This window comes from Calidris pugnax, unplaced genomic scaffold (assembly GCF_001431845.1).
Source record: "Calidris pugnax isolate Ruff unplaced genomic scaffold, ASM143184v1 scaffold103, whole genome shotgun sequence".
Classification (NCBI taxonomy): domain Eukaryota; kingdom Metazoa; phylum Chordata; class Aves; order Charadriiformes; family Scolopacidae; genus Calidris; species Calidris pugnax.
The window spans coordinates 7,485,050-7,501,899 of NW_015090990.1; the positions used below are offsets into that span (position 1 = coordinate 7,485,050).

At 37.5% G+C, this 16,850-nt stretch overlaps 1 protein-coding gene across 2 annotated transcripts in view; it reads left to right on the plus strand.

The window, feature by feature from the left end:
- Nucleotides 1-981: 981 nt before the first annotated feature.
- Nucleotides 982-16,850, plus strand: part of LOC106895107 (collagen alpha-1(XXVIII) chain-like) — a 35,045-nt gene continuing 19,176 nt past the window's right edge. For both annotated transcript variants that reach the window (XM_014954234.1, XM_014954235.1), the window contains exons 1-14: nt 982-1,067; nt 2,016-2,193; nt 2,988-3,556; nt 5,189-5,209; nt 6,665-6,724; nt 7,957-8,010; nt 8,313-8,357; nt 9,171-9,197; nt 9,489-9,533; nt 10,135-10,179; nt 10,832-10,885; nt 12,152-12,220; nt 12,896-12,964; nt 14,826-14,894. In XM_014954234.1, coding sequence (XP_014809720.1) covers nt 2,034-2,193; nt 2,988-3,556; nt 5,189-5,209; nt 6,665-6,724; nt 7,957-8,010; nt 8,313-8,357; nt 9,171-9,197; nt 9,489-9,533; nt 10,135-10,179; nt 10,832-10,885; nt 12,152-12,220; nt 12,896-12,964; nt 14,826-14,894 — 1,287 coding nt within the window. In that variant the 5' untranslated portion in view covers nt 982-1,067; nt 2,016-2,033. The remainder of the gene's footprint in view (nt 1,068-2,015; nt 2,194-2,987; nt 3,557-5,188; nt 5,210-6,664; nt 6,725-7,956; nt 8,011-8,312; nt 8,358-9,170; nt 9,198-9,488; nt 9,534-10,134; nt 10,180-10,831; nt 10,886-12,151; nt 12,221-12,895; nt 12,965-14,825; nt 14,895-16,850) is intronic.

Consider the following 16,850-nt stretch of genomic DNA (forward strand, 5'->3'; position numbering starts at 1 on the left):
CTTTCATTTTCCCCACAGTCCCCTCAGCTTCCTTGGCTGTGACTATCATAAGGGGACTGAGCTGGTAGGCATTTAAGTTGGAAAGGAGGACAGCAGTTAGCATTGGGTCCTCTGTGTGTCCATGTAGGTGGAAAATGATGAGCCCACATGGAAAAAAAAAAAGTATATATTTCTGTGGAAAAGAGCTACTTGTTTAATATGTTTGTAATGCGAAAGCTTTTTGAGGATACTTGAAGAATTAGGTAACAAGCTGCAATCACTGGTAAAAGAGATAGCCTTCAGGATCCACGGCCACCCTGTTCAGGTTTTGAGGGCATCATATTACGTGTCGGTGCTTTTTCTCTATTACAGTTTTTGAAAGGGTAGGTGTGACATACAAGCCTGGAGAAACTGTATGACTTTTAGTCTGGTCTGTCTTTTTTTAACTCCTCATGCTGGGCAATCTCACCAGCAACTGAAATTTCAGTTGGCCCAGTCCATGGGAGAGTAAGTATCTTCCTACTATAGCAGTAATAGGAATTCCTCATTATAAGGAGATTCATTTAGGTCTCAAAGGGGTCCTAGGGACGTGGAATGTTATGATGATGTTGAAAGTATGATGCCCAGTACCAAAAGCTGCCTTGCCAAAGCACAACAGATGTGCAGAAGTATGGGGGTGAAAGGTGTGTGGTAGTGATTGGAGAAGAGAGTGAACACAACTGGGCTCGTGTGTAGGGAAGCGTGTTGGGGTGAGAACAGCCCTATTCCACACATGTGCAAGCATAGATGAGGATTTATGTGTGGAAATGGCTGTGGGGGACTAAACCTCTCCTGCATATGCATAGCCTGGGGAGAAGGAGAGGAGTGGGTGGGGAGACAGGGGAGCCAGGATTGCTGTTCTTCCCATTTCCCCTTGCCTCTGTCTGCTGGCCCCTCCTGACACATGACACCAATTCTTACAGGAGCTTGCAGCCCGATTCTCCTTCCTTTCCTCACAGAGCATCCAGCACAGGGAGGACAATTCTGCTGACAGCAAGCCCAAGACAGCATCCTGCATCTCCACAGAGCTTTTGCTTAGGAGCATCAAGGTAAGGACCTCCTGTCCTCTCTGTGTCTGGACACCAGAATTCCTGCCCTAAACTAACAGGAGCTGTGAAACCCTGCAGACACGGCTGTGTTAGGGACTTCTGTGAGATGCTCAGTCCTGAACAGTTCATTCTTGCCACTGAGCTGCCCTTTTGCTATGCACGGTGCCTACCTGGGGCGAGCTTGCAGGGAGGTGACAACGAAACCGAAGCGGGTCAGGACTCATTTGTCAGTCCCTGTGCAGCCTGTGAGCTCCGGGGGTGTCTGTGAGCCCAGGACAAAAGCTCCAGTCCCTGCAGAAGGAAAAAGTCTTATCAACAGGTAGCTGTCGAGCCTCTAGCTCAGCACTTTGGGCCTTCGCGTCCCCAGGGTTGCACAGCAGGTACATTCCTTCCTGGACAACACCCTCAGGCCATGGCTGTTTCTCTGTGGGACTGCAGGAGGACAGGGGGGCTGAGATAGCAAGGACAAGTATGCACGACCCTCAGTTATTAAATAAAGGGAATAGGGAAAAAACTCAGGTCTGCTTCTGTACCTCTTTCTCTCCGTGCTAGCTCTGCAAAAAGCGGGCTTAAAAAAACCACCCCTGTGAATTACACTTGGAATTCACACCGCATCCACACAGGTACAGCCAAGGTTAGGGCTTCTGAGAAGCGCTGGCTGTACAAACAGTACCAGGCAGTGAGAGACAACTGAAGTATGTTTGTAAAATGTCTGTCTCCAGTTTGTCATGTTGTAGAACTATATGCACTATGCTTGAAAATCACTCCAGTATGTCTCTGTTTATTATTTATTACATATTTTGGAGAAGATCTTACAAAAAAAATATAAAATGGGCTCATTTTTAGGGACTATATTTTAAAATACAACCTACTATGGAACCTGATGAAACAAAACTGAATAATGTTTTATTGTCCTTGTACCTGTTTACTATTTTTTATGTTGTTTAGGAAACGGAAACCAAACAAATGATGTTCTTCAGATTCTGGTGGCTTTTGTGGATACTTGAACACCATGAGTTTTTAGCAGAAAATCTCAGGGAAGAAAAAAGATATGGATTGAGAAGACCAAAACCTAAACACAGTCTGTCAAATGCTGTAGAAAAATATCCCAGCCCAAGTGATCAAGGTGAATATTGTAATTTTAAAATAAGTGTGGGGATTTTTCTCCCTGATTCATTTATTTGGATACTGGACTACTTGGCTAACTTGTCCTCTAAGATACTGCTTATAATCAGCCAGGCTTGCTTCATCCTACATTTTCACATGCCTTTTGCACTTTTATCTTTTTACTCCCACTTTTTCCCTCCCCTTTTGTGGATTTCAGTAAAGGAGATTACTTCTGGGGTTTTTTATGATATGGCTGACAGTCTGTTATTGTCACTACAGGAATAACAGCCCGAATAACTGTATTTTTCTGGAAGTAATATCATCAGTAGGTGAGAAAATGAATACTCTGCAGATCCTGATTTTGGAAATTTTTATGTCACTGGATGTGCGTGTCAGTACCAGGGACAAAATCTAGCTCTGTCAAGTCACATTCCAGTGTCTTATTCAGTAAGATTCATTTTCCTGTAGATGAATTCCACTTTCCCAGTCCTCATCCTGGTAAGATACGCAGTGAAATACCGGGCAAGAGGACAGAATGAACGTATAAAACCACAACAACATTCCTCATTTCATACTACATTACATCACCTCACCTTTAGTTTCTTATTCCTTGGGGCATCTGTTCTGGAGCAAATTCCTCAGCCTCTATATGCTCTATCTTCATGAGAGTCTCACGCTTCTGATCACAGATGTTTTCCAATATTTCCATAATTGCACTCCTACTTTTGAAGCCTAAAATACCTGTAAGGGTTAAGGATATAATGAGATTTAGTATGAAATCACTTCACTCACCCCCCTACCTATTTATTCTAGATAAAGACTGCATTCTGGAAATTGCTTTTTTACTGGACAGCTCCGAAAGTGCTAAGGACTATAATCATGAACAGCAGAAAAAATTTGTACTGGAAACAGCAGACAGAATGAAAAGTCTGCAGCTTAATTCTGGACGTACCCTTAGCTGGAGGATGGCCTTACTTCAGTACAGCAGCACAGTTTTCATAGAGCAAACTTTCCATGACTGGAAAGGTCCTGAAGCATTCAAATCGCGCATTGCTCCCATTACCTACATAGGTCATGGCACCTACACAACTTATGCTATAACTAACCTCACACAACTCTACATGAGTGAAGGGACTCCGGGTAGTGTGAAAGTAGCTGTGCTTTTCACCGATGGAGTGGACCATCCCAGAAACCCAGATATTTTTGCGGCTACAGCTGATGCTAAACACCAAGGGATTGTATTTTTCACAATGGGAATGACCAGAGTGGCTGAGGAGGTCAGCAATGCTGCCAAGCTCCGGCTCCTGGCCAGCGTCCCAGCATCCAGGTTTGTTTTCAACCTTCAGGAGAAAGAAACTGTGGAGAAGGTTCTCAAAGAACTGGTATGTATGAGAAAGAATTTGAAATAGTTATAGGAACCTATGTGAAAAATGGTATTATTTCCAATATTTTGAAACACTTATGCTATTAAAGAAACCTGTACTTTTTACATGTTAAAGAAACCACTTATTAATAAGATCGCTGTGCCAAAGTACAGGTTTCCTTTCTCTCCCCACCATTCAGATCTTGCCAGCCAAAATATTTGAAGTTGGAAACTGAATTAGACTTAGAGAGACCTGTTGTGAAGTTATTTTTCCTCTTAAGACAAGCATTTTAAACCTCCTTTCTTAAAAAAACATCCCATTTTTGACATCCCAGTACTTTCTTCTGTAATAAGTAGGAATGCAACATTGCCTTTTGTGCCAAAAAAGATGCAGCTCTTGCAGAAGTGAAAATACATTTGTAGACCTTAATGGAGATATGTCAATTTAGATAAAATCTGAACTTGGCTACAGACATCTTTACATTTCCATGAAAAACCTACTGCATAATCAAGAGGAAATCTGTAAATTCCACTTGAAGTTTTGCTTGGGTACCTCTTTTCTGCATGTGAATTTAATTTATAAAAAGCATTCCTTGCCAAGTATGGAGAATAGAGCCATCATCTAGCCTATCGATCTGGTGACAGAAGCTGTGGCTGAAGTCCTGATCTAAGCATGCACAGAGATACAAAATAGAAATATGAGTAACAATCAGGAGACTTCTGCAGTGAAACTGGCACCTAAATGATCTCATACAGGCCTAGAGCGTGTACCAACCTGGCCTTCCTGTCTCTCTGCCCTTCACTTCTACAGTCTGCCACTCTACATTGGTTTCCCTGCATATCACCTCCCAAGTGACTAAACACACTTTATTTGACTATTCCAAACAGGCAGCCACCCTCAGGTGCCTTCTTTTCAGAACAGGGCTGCTGTCTAGTTTAAATAATGGCTTTGGCATAATTATATTTGCATACATGTGAATTTTAGAGATGTGTATTGCATTGCTGCTCATCAACACATTTATGTCCTCTCAAGAGACTACATCAGTTGTGAAAAGTGGGGGCAATGCATTGTATGTAGGTGTTGCAGCTACAGAGATCTTCTAAAAAATAACAAAGCTAATTCGATGATGATGACTTCATGTGAGCACTGTGAAAGTCAAATCTTTTCTAAAGCCTTCTTACTGTTCTCATTTTGTGTGCACCTAACAGCACGCATAGAAGAGTTTCTGATTTTCTCAAGTGTAGGATATGTAGTATTCACTCCTACTAGAAAGCTGCTGCTATTCAGCACTTTGAAACAGTGTAGTTTCTGGCTGCATTGTTCTCTTATACCCATATTCCCATATAGCTAACTGTTGGTTTAGGTCTGTTTACCATTGTAATTTTAGCAGATTATGGCTGGACAGGGAGAGTCGGTAATTTGTGCAGTCAACAATATATAATAGGAATTGAAATTATTTAAATGATTTTTTAGAATAGAGACATTGCTAGAATGTTTCTCAGAAATTAACGCTTAACTAATTTTAGTTAATGTTAATTGCATAATTTAATTAACTAGCTGCTCAAGCAATTTATTTTAACATTTTTCAATGTTCTTCCTGTAGAACTGGATTATGACTTTAAATGTTGTTTTGAATATCTGTCTTTACAGAAAGATCTGTCTGAGAAAGAGGTAAGTACAGAAATACTGCTTAATTTAGACATTTACAATTATATGGGAAAACTGACAGCTCAGGAAGTTAGTTAAATATTGAGTCTAATGGGATTGCCTTCAAATAAAACATACTTTTGTACTTGCAGGACAGAGCTTTAGTTTGCTATGCTAATGTCATTTACTTTCCATATTTTCAAAGTTGAAAAAGAGCAATGTGTGAGTATTCAGGTTAGCACGTCATCCAACAGACTCAGCGGATAAGAAAACATGACACACAACAGAATGTGGTACAGTTCTAGCCCTTAGCACTCTTCCTATGCAATAGAGTTTTAAAAAGGGAAGGAACTCAAACAAAACTCCACCATTGCACTTTTGCAGTTTGTCCACACTGTGTCACTCTGACTGCAGGCACTGGTAGGTCTGGCTGCCATTTTGAGGGGAATAAAGTTAGATTTCCTTTTAGAGATGCTATTCCTATTTAAGGTACAGTTGTCTCAGGCAAAGATTGTTCTGATGAGCAGCTCAAGGAAATTTCTAAATTAAATTAAATAATATTTAAACTGCTAAACTAAACTAAATAATTGCTAAATATTTTGAGTGTTTGCCAAAATTGAAGCATTTTATTTTTCACCCCTTTCTACTGGCATGTTGATTTTTCTCTGTCAAAATAAATCCTGAAGTAGTAAGGCATTCAACGTTACCTTTGGAAAACATATTGTTACTAACTGGGATATCCAGATAAGAATGATATTTAAACCCTTCACTTCTGGACATCTCCAAGCTAAGTGGATGTTTAATGAATAATAAAATCAAAAATAAAACCAACATTCCCTATTCCTCCTCTAAAAATAAAGCCAGTATCTGTAATAATTCTCTATTATGTAATGGTCTCAAAAAGATTCTAAAAATCACATAACTATATACCATAATGATGTCTACTGAGACACATGATGGTAGAGATGACAGAAGGAATTATTAGAAACTGTTACAATGAACTGCATTAAACAGATAAAAGCATCTATCCATAACATGTTTTGTTTATAGATCAAGCTAGAGCTAAACTATGATCTGTCCTACATATAGTCGAGTAAAGTGGAAAAAGGATGTAAGATGTTTTCTTACCTCATTGTCTTGGCTATCTCTACAGTGACTAGTAATCAAAACAAATTTAGTCATAGACACAGCATACCAATAAACCGACTTTGTGAAGAGTTTGGAGGTAAAGCCATTATTGAGATAATTGAAATTTCAGCAGTAGGTATTATACAGATGTTTGGATATTGTGTAGGAGGCCGCATTCCTGATGAGTGGTAAACTGACAGTTAAAAGATTTCTGTAAAACATGTAAATATAACTGGCTTCTGGTCACTACTGCTGTACTCAGACTAGTTATACAGTAAATTAAAAACAATGTTCATGTGTTTTCCATCTTTTCTATTAAAATGTGCTGATTTGGACTATTTTCATTCAAAGTGTCCCCAGGTTGCCACGTGTAACTGTGAGAAGGGTGAAAGAGGCCTTCCCGGCCCTGCTGTAAGTAGCTGTCATTTCTCAACTAACTGATACACAGTACAAATCAAGATTTATTTCATTGTTGGAATTTCTTTAGGAAATTATTTGAACCCAAATCCTGAGACAACAAAAGTTAAAGGTTCAATACGTAGTCCTCCATAGCTACATCGCATGGAAATGTCACACCAGTAGGAAACACAGAGACCTGAGAATACCATGAGACACCCCCTCTGAAAAAAGAACAGTATGATGTAGTGAGGCTCTGCTTTTAGCTACAGCAGTTTAAAAGGCAGGAAGGAGCAACTTCCCTGTGTGGAACAATAATTACAATCAGACAACCGGACCAAGTGGATCTCACTAGGCTAAAGATCAAGCATTAATATCCGAAAAGCTCTCTGAAAGCAAGAGATAGAGCAAGCAGCTGAAGTGTTACAAACAATTGAGGGAAGAGACTTATAAAGAGGGTAAAATAGAACTGAACTTCTTTCAGAATAGTCCTACAACTAGAACCCCTAAGCAAATCTAGGGGATTGCTTCATACAAGGTTTGGTGATCTAAACCCTGGTGACTGCAGGGTTTATGTTTCAAAAAGAACTCTGGGAGTTGAATGGTCTGATACTATAACCCTAACATTGAACTAAAGCATCAGAGTACCTTATGGTCCTTGCTCGCAGTGAAGTGACAGTGTCAGAGTTTGAAACGGAACTGTAGAGATCTGCCCATCCTCATCCTTTTGATCTGAACATCCTGTACATATATATAAACAGAAATACACACCAGCTTTCTCCCGCACAGTACAGCACACTTTAATTGAAAATGTAGTCCCTCATGCAAAAAGTGGTTTTGTTTGGGTTATTATTCAATGTCTTTACCTGGAGACTGCAAGTACCCCTTAAAACAAAAGCATACAGCACAAAGGGTTCAAAAGATGACAAAACAACCACTTGGCAAGCTGGGTAGCTATGAAAATATCTGATCACTTCTCTTTTTCAGAGGAGGCCTCAACAGGTCTTTGTTTACAACAAAGACAAAGAGAAAAATAGCTGCCTATTGAGTTGGTCCTGCTGCTCCCAAAAACTTAATTTCAAGGTTACGGTAAATTAAGTTTTAAAAAACAAATCTATAGGAGGCAAATATCCTAAATATTAAAAAAAAAGCCCAACCAAACAAAACCAAAACAAAACACAACAGTGTATATTTTGTAAAATAAAATTATTTGACTAACATAAAAGAATTTTATTTTGTATTTTCAGGGTAAAAAGGGTCGCACTGGGGATGATGGAGCTCCAGGCCTGAAAGGAGCAAAGGTGAAGTGATTTTTCAGATTTAGGAGAACAGATTTGGTACTTCATTAATAGGGAAAGACTATTCTAATAGTAGCCATGTACTTTCCACCTGTGACTTTCTTAAACTTCATCTACTCCCTTTTGCTGTAGTAAAGACTAGTTTCTTTACATATTAAAATCTTACATCTAACATATAAAAATATCAGAGTGCAAAATGAAAGAACTGGTATGCTTCCTGTATTGCATTGAGATATCTACTCAGATAATCAGGACAATACTATCTTATCCTGATTTTACTGATCTTGATGTTGGATTATTCATAGGGGGAGCCAGGTCTTAATGGAATCCCAGGACGAGATGGAATAGAGGTAAAAAAAGATTTTTTCCCCCTTCTTCTCCAGTAAGCAACATTCCTTCAAGGCAAAACACCATTTAACCACTTTTTTTTTAAATTATAATAGCAGATTTCAATTCTTGTTTACCAGCTAATGATTCATTAACAGTAAAAGAACTGAAAACCTTATCATTGCTTAAAAAAGGAATCATTCCTTCTTATGAGTGATCTAGAAAATACTCTCTAATAACACATAGTCCCTCCAAAAAAGTGTGAAAAGCTCTGATATGATAATATAAGACAGTTACAGAAATTGACACTCTGCCTGCATCTTTATGGGCCAGGGTAGATTTTTCATTTAGCAAATAAAGGATACAGTGTGTAATAGCAATGAAAAATCTGAGTGAAATACATATAGGATGCAATTGTAGGACCAGCCTCTTTGAATTCATTCACATATAAATCACTCTACTTTATATTTTCTTATTTATTCAGTACATTCTTTTTAATTAGTGACTTTTTTCTGGCTTTCTTATTTTAGCATGTTTCTCACTAAGATGGAAATATGAACTCTAGCTGATCTGCTTTTACATCATCAAAATCCCAGTTCAAAATGACACTTTCATAAGATTTGTTCATACATACACCAGCATCTATCATGACCAGTAGGTGCAGTATTTAGAGACAGATTGCCATGTTTATCAGAGATCACCTTTTCTACCTAGTTGATCATTATAAACTGAAATGCTGCTTTTCTAGAGAGAGTAGAATGTTAGCCGTGAATATGCACATTCTTACATTTGGGTTATTTATCCTCACAACCTGCTTTGCTTTTTTATTTTCCCAGGGGAAATCTGGATATAAAGGAGAGAAGGTACTAATTTTAGTCAGAACTTCTACTTACATATAGATATTTGATATTATTATTATTTATTATGGATAGTGCCATATTTTTTATAAATACTAGTAATAAACAATAACATCATCTAACCAGCTGCTGCACAAGCTCTAATAGCAGATGCGTCCCTTCCCCAATGAACTTACAGCACAATTGCTATTATATGTAATGAATAGAATAACCTTTAGGTTTTCAACTGAAACACCCAAAGAATAAGGATGATATGTTCAATATACCTCATAATTGTTTATTCCTGTTCCTTTCTAGGGTGAAAGAGGTGAATGTGGAATCCCAGGGATAAAAGGAGACAGAGTAAGCAGCCACAAAGTTGTTAGCCTTTTGGGAAACAAAGTTAAAATACAGAAAAACTGAACAATTCCCTGAATAATAACCATGGTGATAGATTTAAGACAAATATTAATTCTAAGGGTGAGGGAAATTAACAAATGACAATTTTAAAAAATGAAGTGAGCAAGGATAGCATTTGCAGTAACTTTCTCAGTTTTTTCTCATGTGATTCCTCTTAAGACCCAAGCCTAAGCCTGTTTACAACAATGGAAAAATTCTACTTGACTTTAACAGAGACAGAAGGCTTGAAGTAACAAGAAAAGGGAATAAGAGGTGAAAATGAAATCAAGGTTTCTACCACTAATCTTCAAGAGTTGGTATATAATTGCTGTGAATAATTCAAATGAAACAAGTAGAGTTTAATCCTGGATTACTGGTTTTTAATAATTAACTCTGTTCATTCTTACTCTGTATTCTGATACTTGCTGGCTGCTGAACTTCTCTTTATTTTTTATTTTAATGTAAAGATATCTAAATAAGATACCTTAGCAAAAAGTTCTCTAAAAGTGTTTTTGACCAAATCTAAATACACATAAAAGTACCCTTTTTTTCACCTGTCTTTCAGGGTCCTGAAGGTCCAGTAGGCCCCAAAGGAACAAGAGGGCTACAGGTAAAAGAAAGAAGGAAAAAAAAAAAAAAGAAAAAAAAAATTACAAAAACACCACCACCTTGCTCCCTGGGATTCAAAGCTCTGAAATAATATACCACAACCATAATGGAAACTTTGAGTCACTGCATTTAAGGCATCCAAAATCTATCTTCTTAAACAGCAAAATTAATGAGAATTTGGAGGAGCAGTCTAGACAAATAAATCATCCTTATAATTCAGTCAGTCTCAAAGACCACAGCAAATACAGTTCCATAAAAACCAAAATCACTCCCCATTCAGTATCTTAACTATTTTATTATCTCACAGAAGTACATGGAAACACTTTAATCTCTTTTCATCCCACTATTCTTGAACTGAAGGTAATGAAGGTTACCAAGAAACATCATAGATGTTTCGGTAAATCTTGACTAGATTACCTTTAATTGTATTCAGATAAAGGGAGTGCCAGATTCTCTCCTCCAATTACCAGACCCAGCTCCAGCTGAGCTGAGTAGCTGAATCTGTACATGTATGCATTGGAAAGCAAAACTTCCGTTCTAAAATGTTTGTAAAGTATTTTCTTGCAGGCTATAGCAAATCAGACATTGTTTTTCAAGCTACCATTGCTCTGAAAGCTTGAAAAATCTCATTAAAACCACTCCTGTTTTAATAGGGTCCACAAGGACAATCTGGAGATCAAGGGCCTGAAGGCCTGCAAGGATCAAAGGCAAGAACTACACTATTTCTTCTCTTTTTTAATGTTAAAAGGTATTAACACAGCCTCACAACAATAATGCTTTTATCCTTATACACCATACCCTTCTTGTAGGGGATGCAGTTTAATGTGACATTGCTGGTAAATCATATACTCTTTGTATTCTACAGGGTTCCTAAGAAAGATCTGAATTTACTCATTATATTGGATTCAGGTCAAAATCACACTCCAATCTTTTCCCACAGTTAAAATATCAGAATAAAATATCACAGTAAAATCACAGAATATTACTTAGCAGCAGTGTTGCATTGCCTTTCTTCAGTGTACAGTTTAAAACTATTTCTTTTTCCTAAGTGCCAAGCAGGAATTCTGTTTGGGATCTCAAAAGAAATCTTCTTTTGAAAATCTAATTCTCAAGGAGAATTCTATAGCTCAGAATGAGTAGTCCCACTGTTTACTGATGCTCAGCTGAAGTTATGTGAAAGTAACGAGGATGAGCACAATTCAGGCCACAGTCTTGCAATGGGGCCTCTGCAGGTGGGCCTCAGAAATCACCCAGTGCTTCACTGCAAGATTCAGTCCCCTCTGTAAATATATTTTTGGTTTGTTTGTTTGAAAAATGTGTGATTTAGATTTATTAAATCCTTAAGATTTGCTGGATTTATTTCTTACGTACTCCATCATAAATTCCAGGTATACCAATTATTTCATTCTGTGGTTCTGTGATGATTAGATTCCTTTATCATAGTGGTTTAATGGAATATTCAAATATCACTGGCTATTAAAGAAAATTATGAGAACTCTTAACTTCATTAACAGAGACCACAGTTATACTTTGCTTCTCAGAAACTCCATAAACTGAGTAATTCAGCCAAGGCTAATGTGTTTTTCAGCTACTGAAATGCATATTGTTGTGGAAAAAGACTTGAAAATAAGTTTATAAAGGACACTTTGATGTCTCTCTTGATAACTCCTTTGCACCATATTTAGAGCACCTGCTGGACAACAGTGAGGCATAGAGCAGTTGAGTGTCAAAACCCTCATATCCCACAGGAAACAAAACATTTTTCCTTTTGCTTAATCTGGGATGACTTAGTACAGGAAATACCAACACTCTTAATAAAGGAAATTCTGAAGCAATGAAAAGGGTGAACAGATGAAATGCTGTGTAAGACAATTCCAATGGGCTGAAATTCAGGATATACAAACTGAGTTAAACTGATTTCCCTAGACACCAATTTATAAGCAGAATTGTTTCTTTTTTCATTCTTTGAACAGGGTGAAAGAGGTCTCCCTGGGCCACCTGGTTTGCCTGGAGAGACTGGAATAGGACTGCCAGGCCCAAAGGTACAAGCATCTCTCATCTTCTATATCACATGTATTATAGGATAAGAATGAAGACTGAGACAGCTGAGATAATATACTTGCTGGTATATTATCTGCTTTTATTTTATATAAATGCTGCTTTTATAGTACTGGAAAGGTATTTTGTATGTTGATCAAAACTGTTTGGAAAAAAAAAGTACATTTTAAGCATGTACTTTAAAGGATTTTTTAACAGTAGTTCTTACACTTGTCATAACTCAATCCAAGCAGTGTACTGCTGAGTGAAAATGCATATATAGCCTTAAACAAAAATTATCCTGTGAAAAACACGGTTGTTGCTTTGGATGACTTGCATAAAGAAAACAGAAACATATGATAGAAATACTGACTTCCTGGAATAGGACAATAAGCAATACATAATGTATCAGGCATATGATGAGAATAACTAACCATTTAGATTCTGTCTTCTCTTAAATGCAGAACTGAGGCTGTCCCCTAATGCTGTGATACTGCACCAGTTCAATCACTGTTGGGCCTTGCATGCTGCATGACTCTGAGGACACTCAGATTATCTCTACCTTCCCTGTATTCTCCTACATCAAGTATTTCAAGCACAGAATGTCTGAGGAATTGCTATATGCTGCACACATAGAAATACTTAAATCAGGCATTTTCAAAATACATCTTTGTTTGAAGGGTGACACCGGCTTGACAGGAAGACCAGGCCCTGTTGGCCCACCCGGAGTTGGTGAGCCAGGACTTACGGTATGTCTACTTTTCATTTGGTAAGAGGGAAGCAGGACAGAAAGGAAAAATTCTCAGTGCTTCCCTGTTAAAAGGGATATATGTGTGTTAAATGATACCACCTTTCTTTCTTCCAGTAGTTCTCACTCTCATACATACGACATTGTCTAACTTTCATTTCTCCCAATAAACTGGAAATGTTTCAAATTCCTTAACTTTTCTAATTATCTTAGTCTCCAAAACAGCTATGAAAAAATAACATCTAATGCAAAATCACACAAATATTTAAATAAATTTGTCCCCTGATAGATTCAAATCCAGATGTGGTAACTTTCAAGTTGACTGCTTTTCAGTATCATTAGAACATTAACATCAGCATGGCTTTGAGGGAGAGACTCCCTTTCAACCACTGTAACACTAGAAACAGTCATACCTAAACAACATCAGTAAAGACAGTCAGATTGCCTAAGTCCCAGGCAACAATTTGACTAGTATTGCCTTTACTGGAGATAACAGAGGGAGAAGCACAAAAAAAATCTGACTTTCAGAATTTATAGTAGGTTTGGCTCAGAAGTCTCTTCCTTCTTTTCCTTCCCTTCCTCCTCCTGATAGCCATAAATTCAACCTCTTTGTGCTAATTCAAAAAATCAGTATGCCAATTTTATGGTTGCTTTTTTCAAAGTGTCAGACTGCATCTTTTATGGAGCTATTTACAATACAGCACACTCGAATTCATTTCTTATCACCTGGATGCAAGATCCCTAGTGCAACTATGAGGGACATTCTGTGCAGTTTTTTCACAAGTAGCTTTTCCCCATTGACAAGGAAAGCTTTGCAATAATCATTCCAAAAGAGGTGCTCCCATGAAAAACAGGAAGATGGTTTGGTAACTGAACTGACTGGTCTCAAACCTGCCTGGAGAAGAGCGAGTTCTTATTGAAAATCCCAAAGAAAAGAGCATTACTAATAAGGCCAACCGTAACAGTGAGTCAAAGTGGGTCCGTAATGCTTCCTGAGTTTCTTCAATAACAGCACTGAGAAAAAAGCCACTTTGTGGGGGAAGAGGTGCCTGTGATGTACATCTTTGTAAGCCACAACAGCTGCACTGATATAATAAGAGATTCTGATTTAAAAAAATATACTAAAGGTGTTTTTTAAGTTTACTTTAAAGCATATTTGCTTCAAAAGAGTTTTCTTTTTAAGGCTGAATGCAGTGTAATTATACCTACAAACTAGGCATAATTCTAAAGCTCTGTGCAGAAGAAGCAGAAGCATATTTAGGCTATGCACAGCTACATCTACCAGCATTCTGTGATTGTGTAATCTCAAGGAATACATCTAAGAAAAAAAAAAACAGATGCAGGAAAACACTGTAAAGCAGGCTCAACATGCACAGGTTTTGACCTTGCATTTAGTGAAAGGTTTTAGTTCAAAAAGAAGGGCATGTGATTATTCCCTTCACCAATTACAGTCAAATCTCTCTACAGCTCCTTCTTCAGTATTACTCTTTATGGTCTTTAATCTGGTTCTCCCTGTCTCTTATGATTATATTGATACATTAATAAGGATTAGTAACAATTTGTAAACTAAACTAAAGTTTAGGGAGTGAAGATTTCAAAAGTATAAGGAATAGGAATTTTAGCCACATAACATGTGATTCATAAGTAACAAGAATAGTGAAACTGCCTGCCTTGTTCTTGCTGCAGGCCAGAATACTCATCATTTATTCACTGTGAATATCATATTACTGCATTATTTTTACCAGGTTATAACTAAACCAACAATTAAAGACAAGTTTAAAACCAACAATGACATAGAACATGCTGCTGTTGATTTGAGTGATTAATACATATTCTAGGCCATTTTAAACTTGTGTTAACAGGGGCCTCAAGGACCACAAGGTGTTCAAGGAGAAAGAGGTTCCCCAGGAGAAGGGCTTCCAGGAGCAAAGGTAAAGCAGTTGAAAGGTTTTAAGACCCGAGTAGCATCATTAAATGAGTACATGCCAAAACAAGTCCATAGCAGACATGGGAATAGGAGAAAGTAGCTTGTAAATTAATAATAACATTCAGCATCAATTAAGCCAATATATTTTCATAGAATTCAGTTGGTCCAAACATGACTTCTTGGTACAGCTAACCTTTGGGACCTGTAAAGCTGATATTTAACCCACCTTGATTTGTAGGATCTAAGCCTGGAAAGAATTCCAGATATAATTTAAAACTGCCTCGAGCATCTAACTTTAAATATTATAAAAGTGATTCCTAGATGAAAAATGTAGCTTTTTGTTGTTGCTTTTTTCTAAATCCTTATATATATAGATCTTTGCTGTCACTGAAGCTTCTTAAATACCTCAGCCATTAGCTTATACATTTTAGCAGAAATCTGAATTCAGGTTGTGGGAAAAGAAAGCTGCTGTTACTAATTTTCAGATCCAGTGGAAGTAACGACAGCAGCAGTTGCACCTACACAGCCACTGCAAGCTCCTTTTGCTGCCCTCTGCAAACCAAGTCCCAGACAAGTTGTCATTTGACCTTTGGTTACTGTAACAAAGTGACACAGCCTGTATATGAGCTAAATAACAAAATGGTTCACTCATTTTTATGTATGCACCAAGGCAATTTGGGGACAACAATACAAAATTGTTTCACAGGTGCAGGCCCCAACTGTTCTTTACTAACATTCTTAGGATTTTTGCTTAGCACAAGGCTGTAGTCAGGGAGGTTTAAATTTGACTGCTGCTAGCAACATAGTATCTTCAGACATCCAGTATATATTTTATGATTAATTATATAAATTATCTAACATAATTTTGATGGCTTGTATTTCCTTAGCAGATCTCATGCATGAAAATGAACAAAAAAGCAATTAGAAGAAAATGCATTTAGAAAACACTCCATTGCCACTGAAATACCAATTTGTGTGGGAAGAAACACTACAACTAATAAGTAAAGCACAGCACCAATGCACAGTGGGAACAAGTGCAGAAGAATGCGTAATCTAACCAAAACTATTGAGGAATTGAGACAGGCAGAAAAAAATAATCAAAATGGAATTCTGCCAGCATTATTGGAACCCTTGATTCTATAAAAAACCCACTACTTTTTACTGCCAAGACTGACCTGGAGCCAAGCATGTATCAACAGAGTCTATTTGTATCTCTAATCCTATTTATGGCTGCCAAGTATGTCAGCTCTCTGGTTGTAAACACATTTTAAACAGGTGATTTGTTAATCTGAAGCAAATTTTACAGTTGCTTTCCTCAGAACATTTTTACTACAATCTCATAGTTCAGTAAAAAGGAAAATGAAGGCAGGTGTTCCTAAAGCATCAGGAGTAAAGTATGTTATTTTAAACAGAAATCCCCATAATGTTTTTCAGTCAAAGTTAAAATGATGGAATTGGTTACAAGGGAGAGAAAAGACCTGTCTGGGGCGTAACTTCATTGCCTTGGGTGATTCTGTGACAATTTACAGAAGCTAACAATCTGTCTTGACATGTTTTAACAGAAGAATAAGAAAGCACAATTTTTTTGTCCTTAATAGTAACCTGCATTTTCCCCAAGATCCATGTTTTGTAAATAAACATTTAGAAAGACAATGACATTTACAAATAGACTTCTACAACAATACAGTTTGGCCTGGTATTTATTCTGGCAAAATTCTTAGTGAGAACCAGATCTTCATTGCCACACTTAAATGAGATTAACCCATGAAACAAATAAGCAGAATTCAGCTTTCAGTTAGTCTCATTCATTAAATCAATTGTGGTTTTGCTATTGATTTGAGGGGAAGCACAACAGGACCTTAAGCAATTGAAGTGGGCGGAAAGATAAAAAAAAGCTTGCTCAGCTCTTTCATCAGCAATTTCAAATTGTGAGCAAGCTCATTTGAAAAGAGATCCTGGA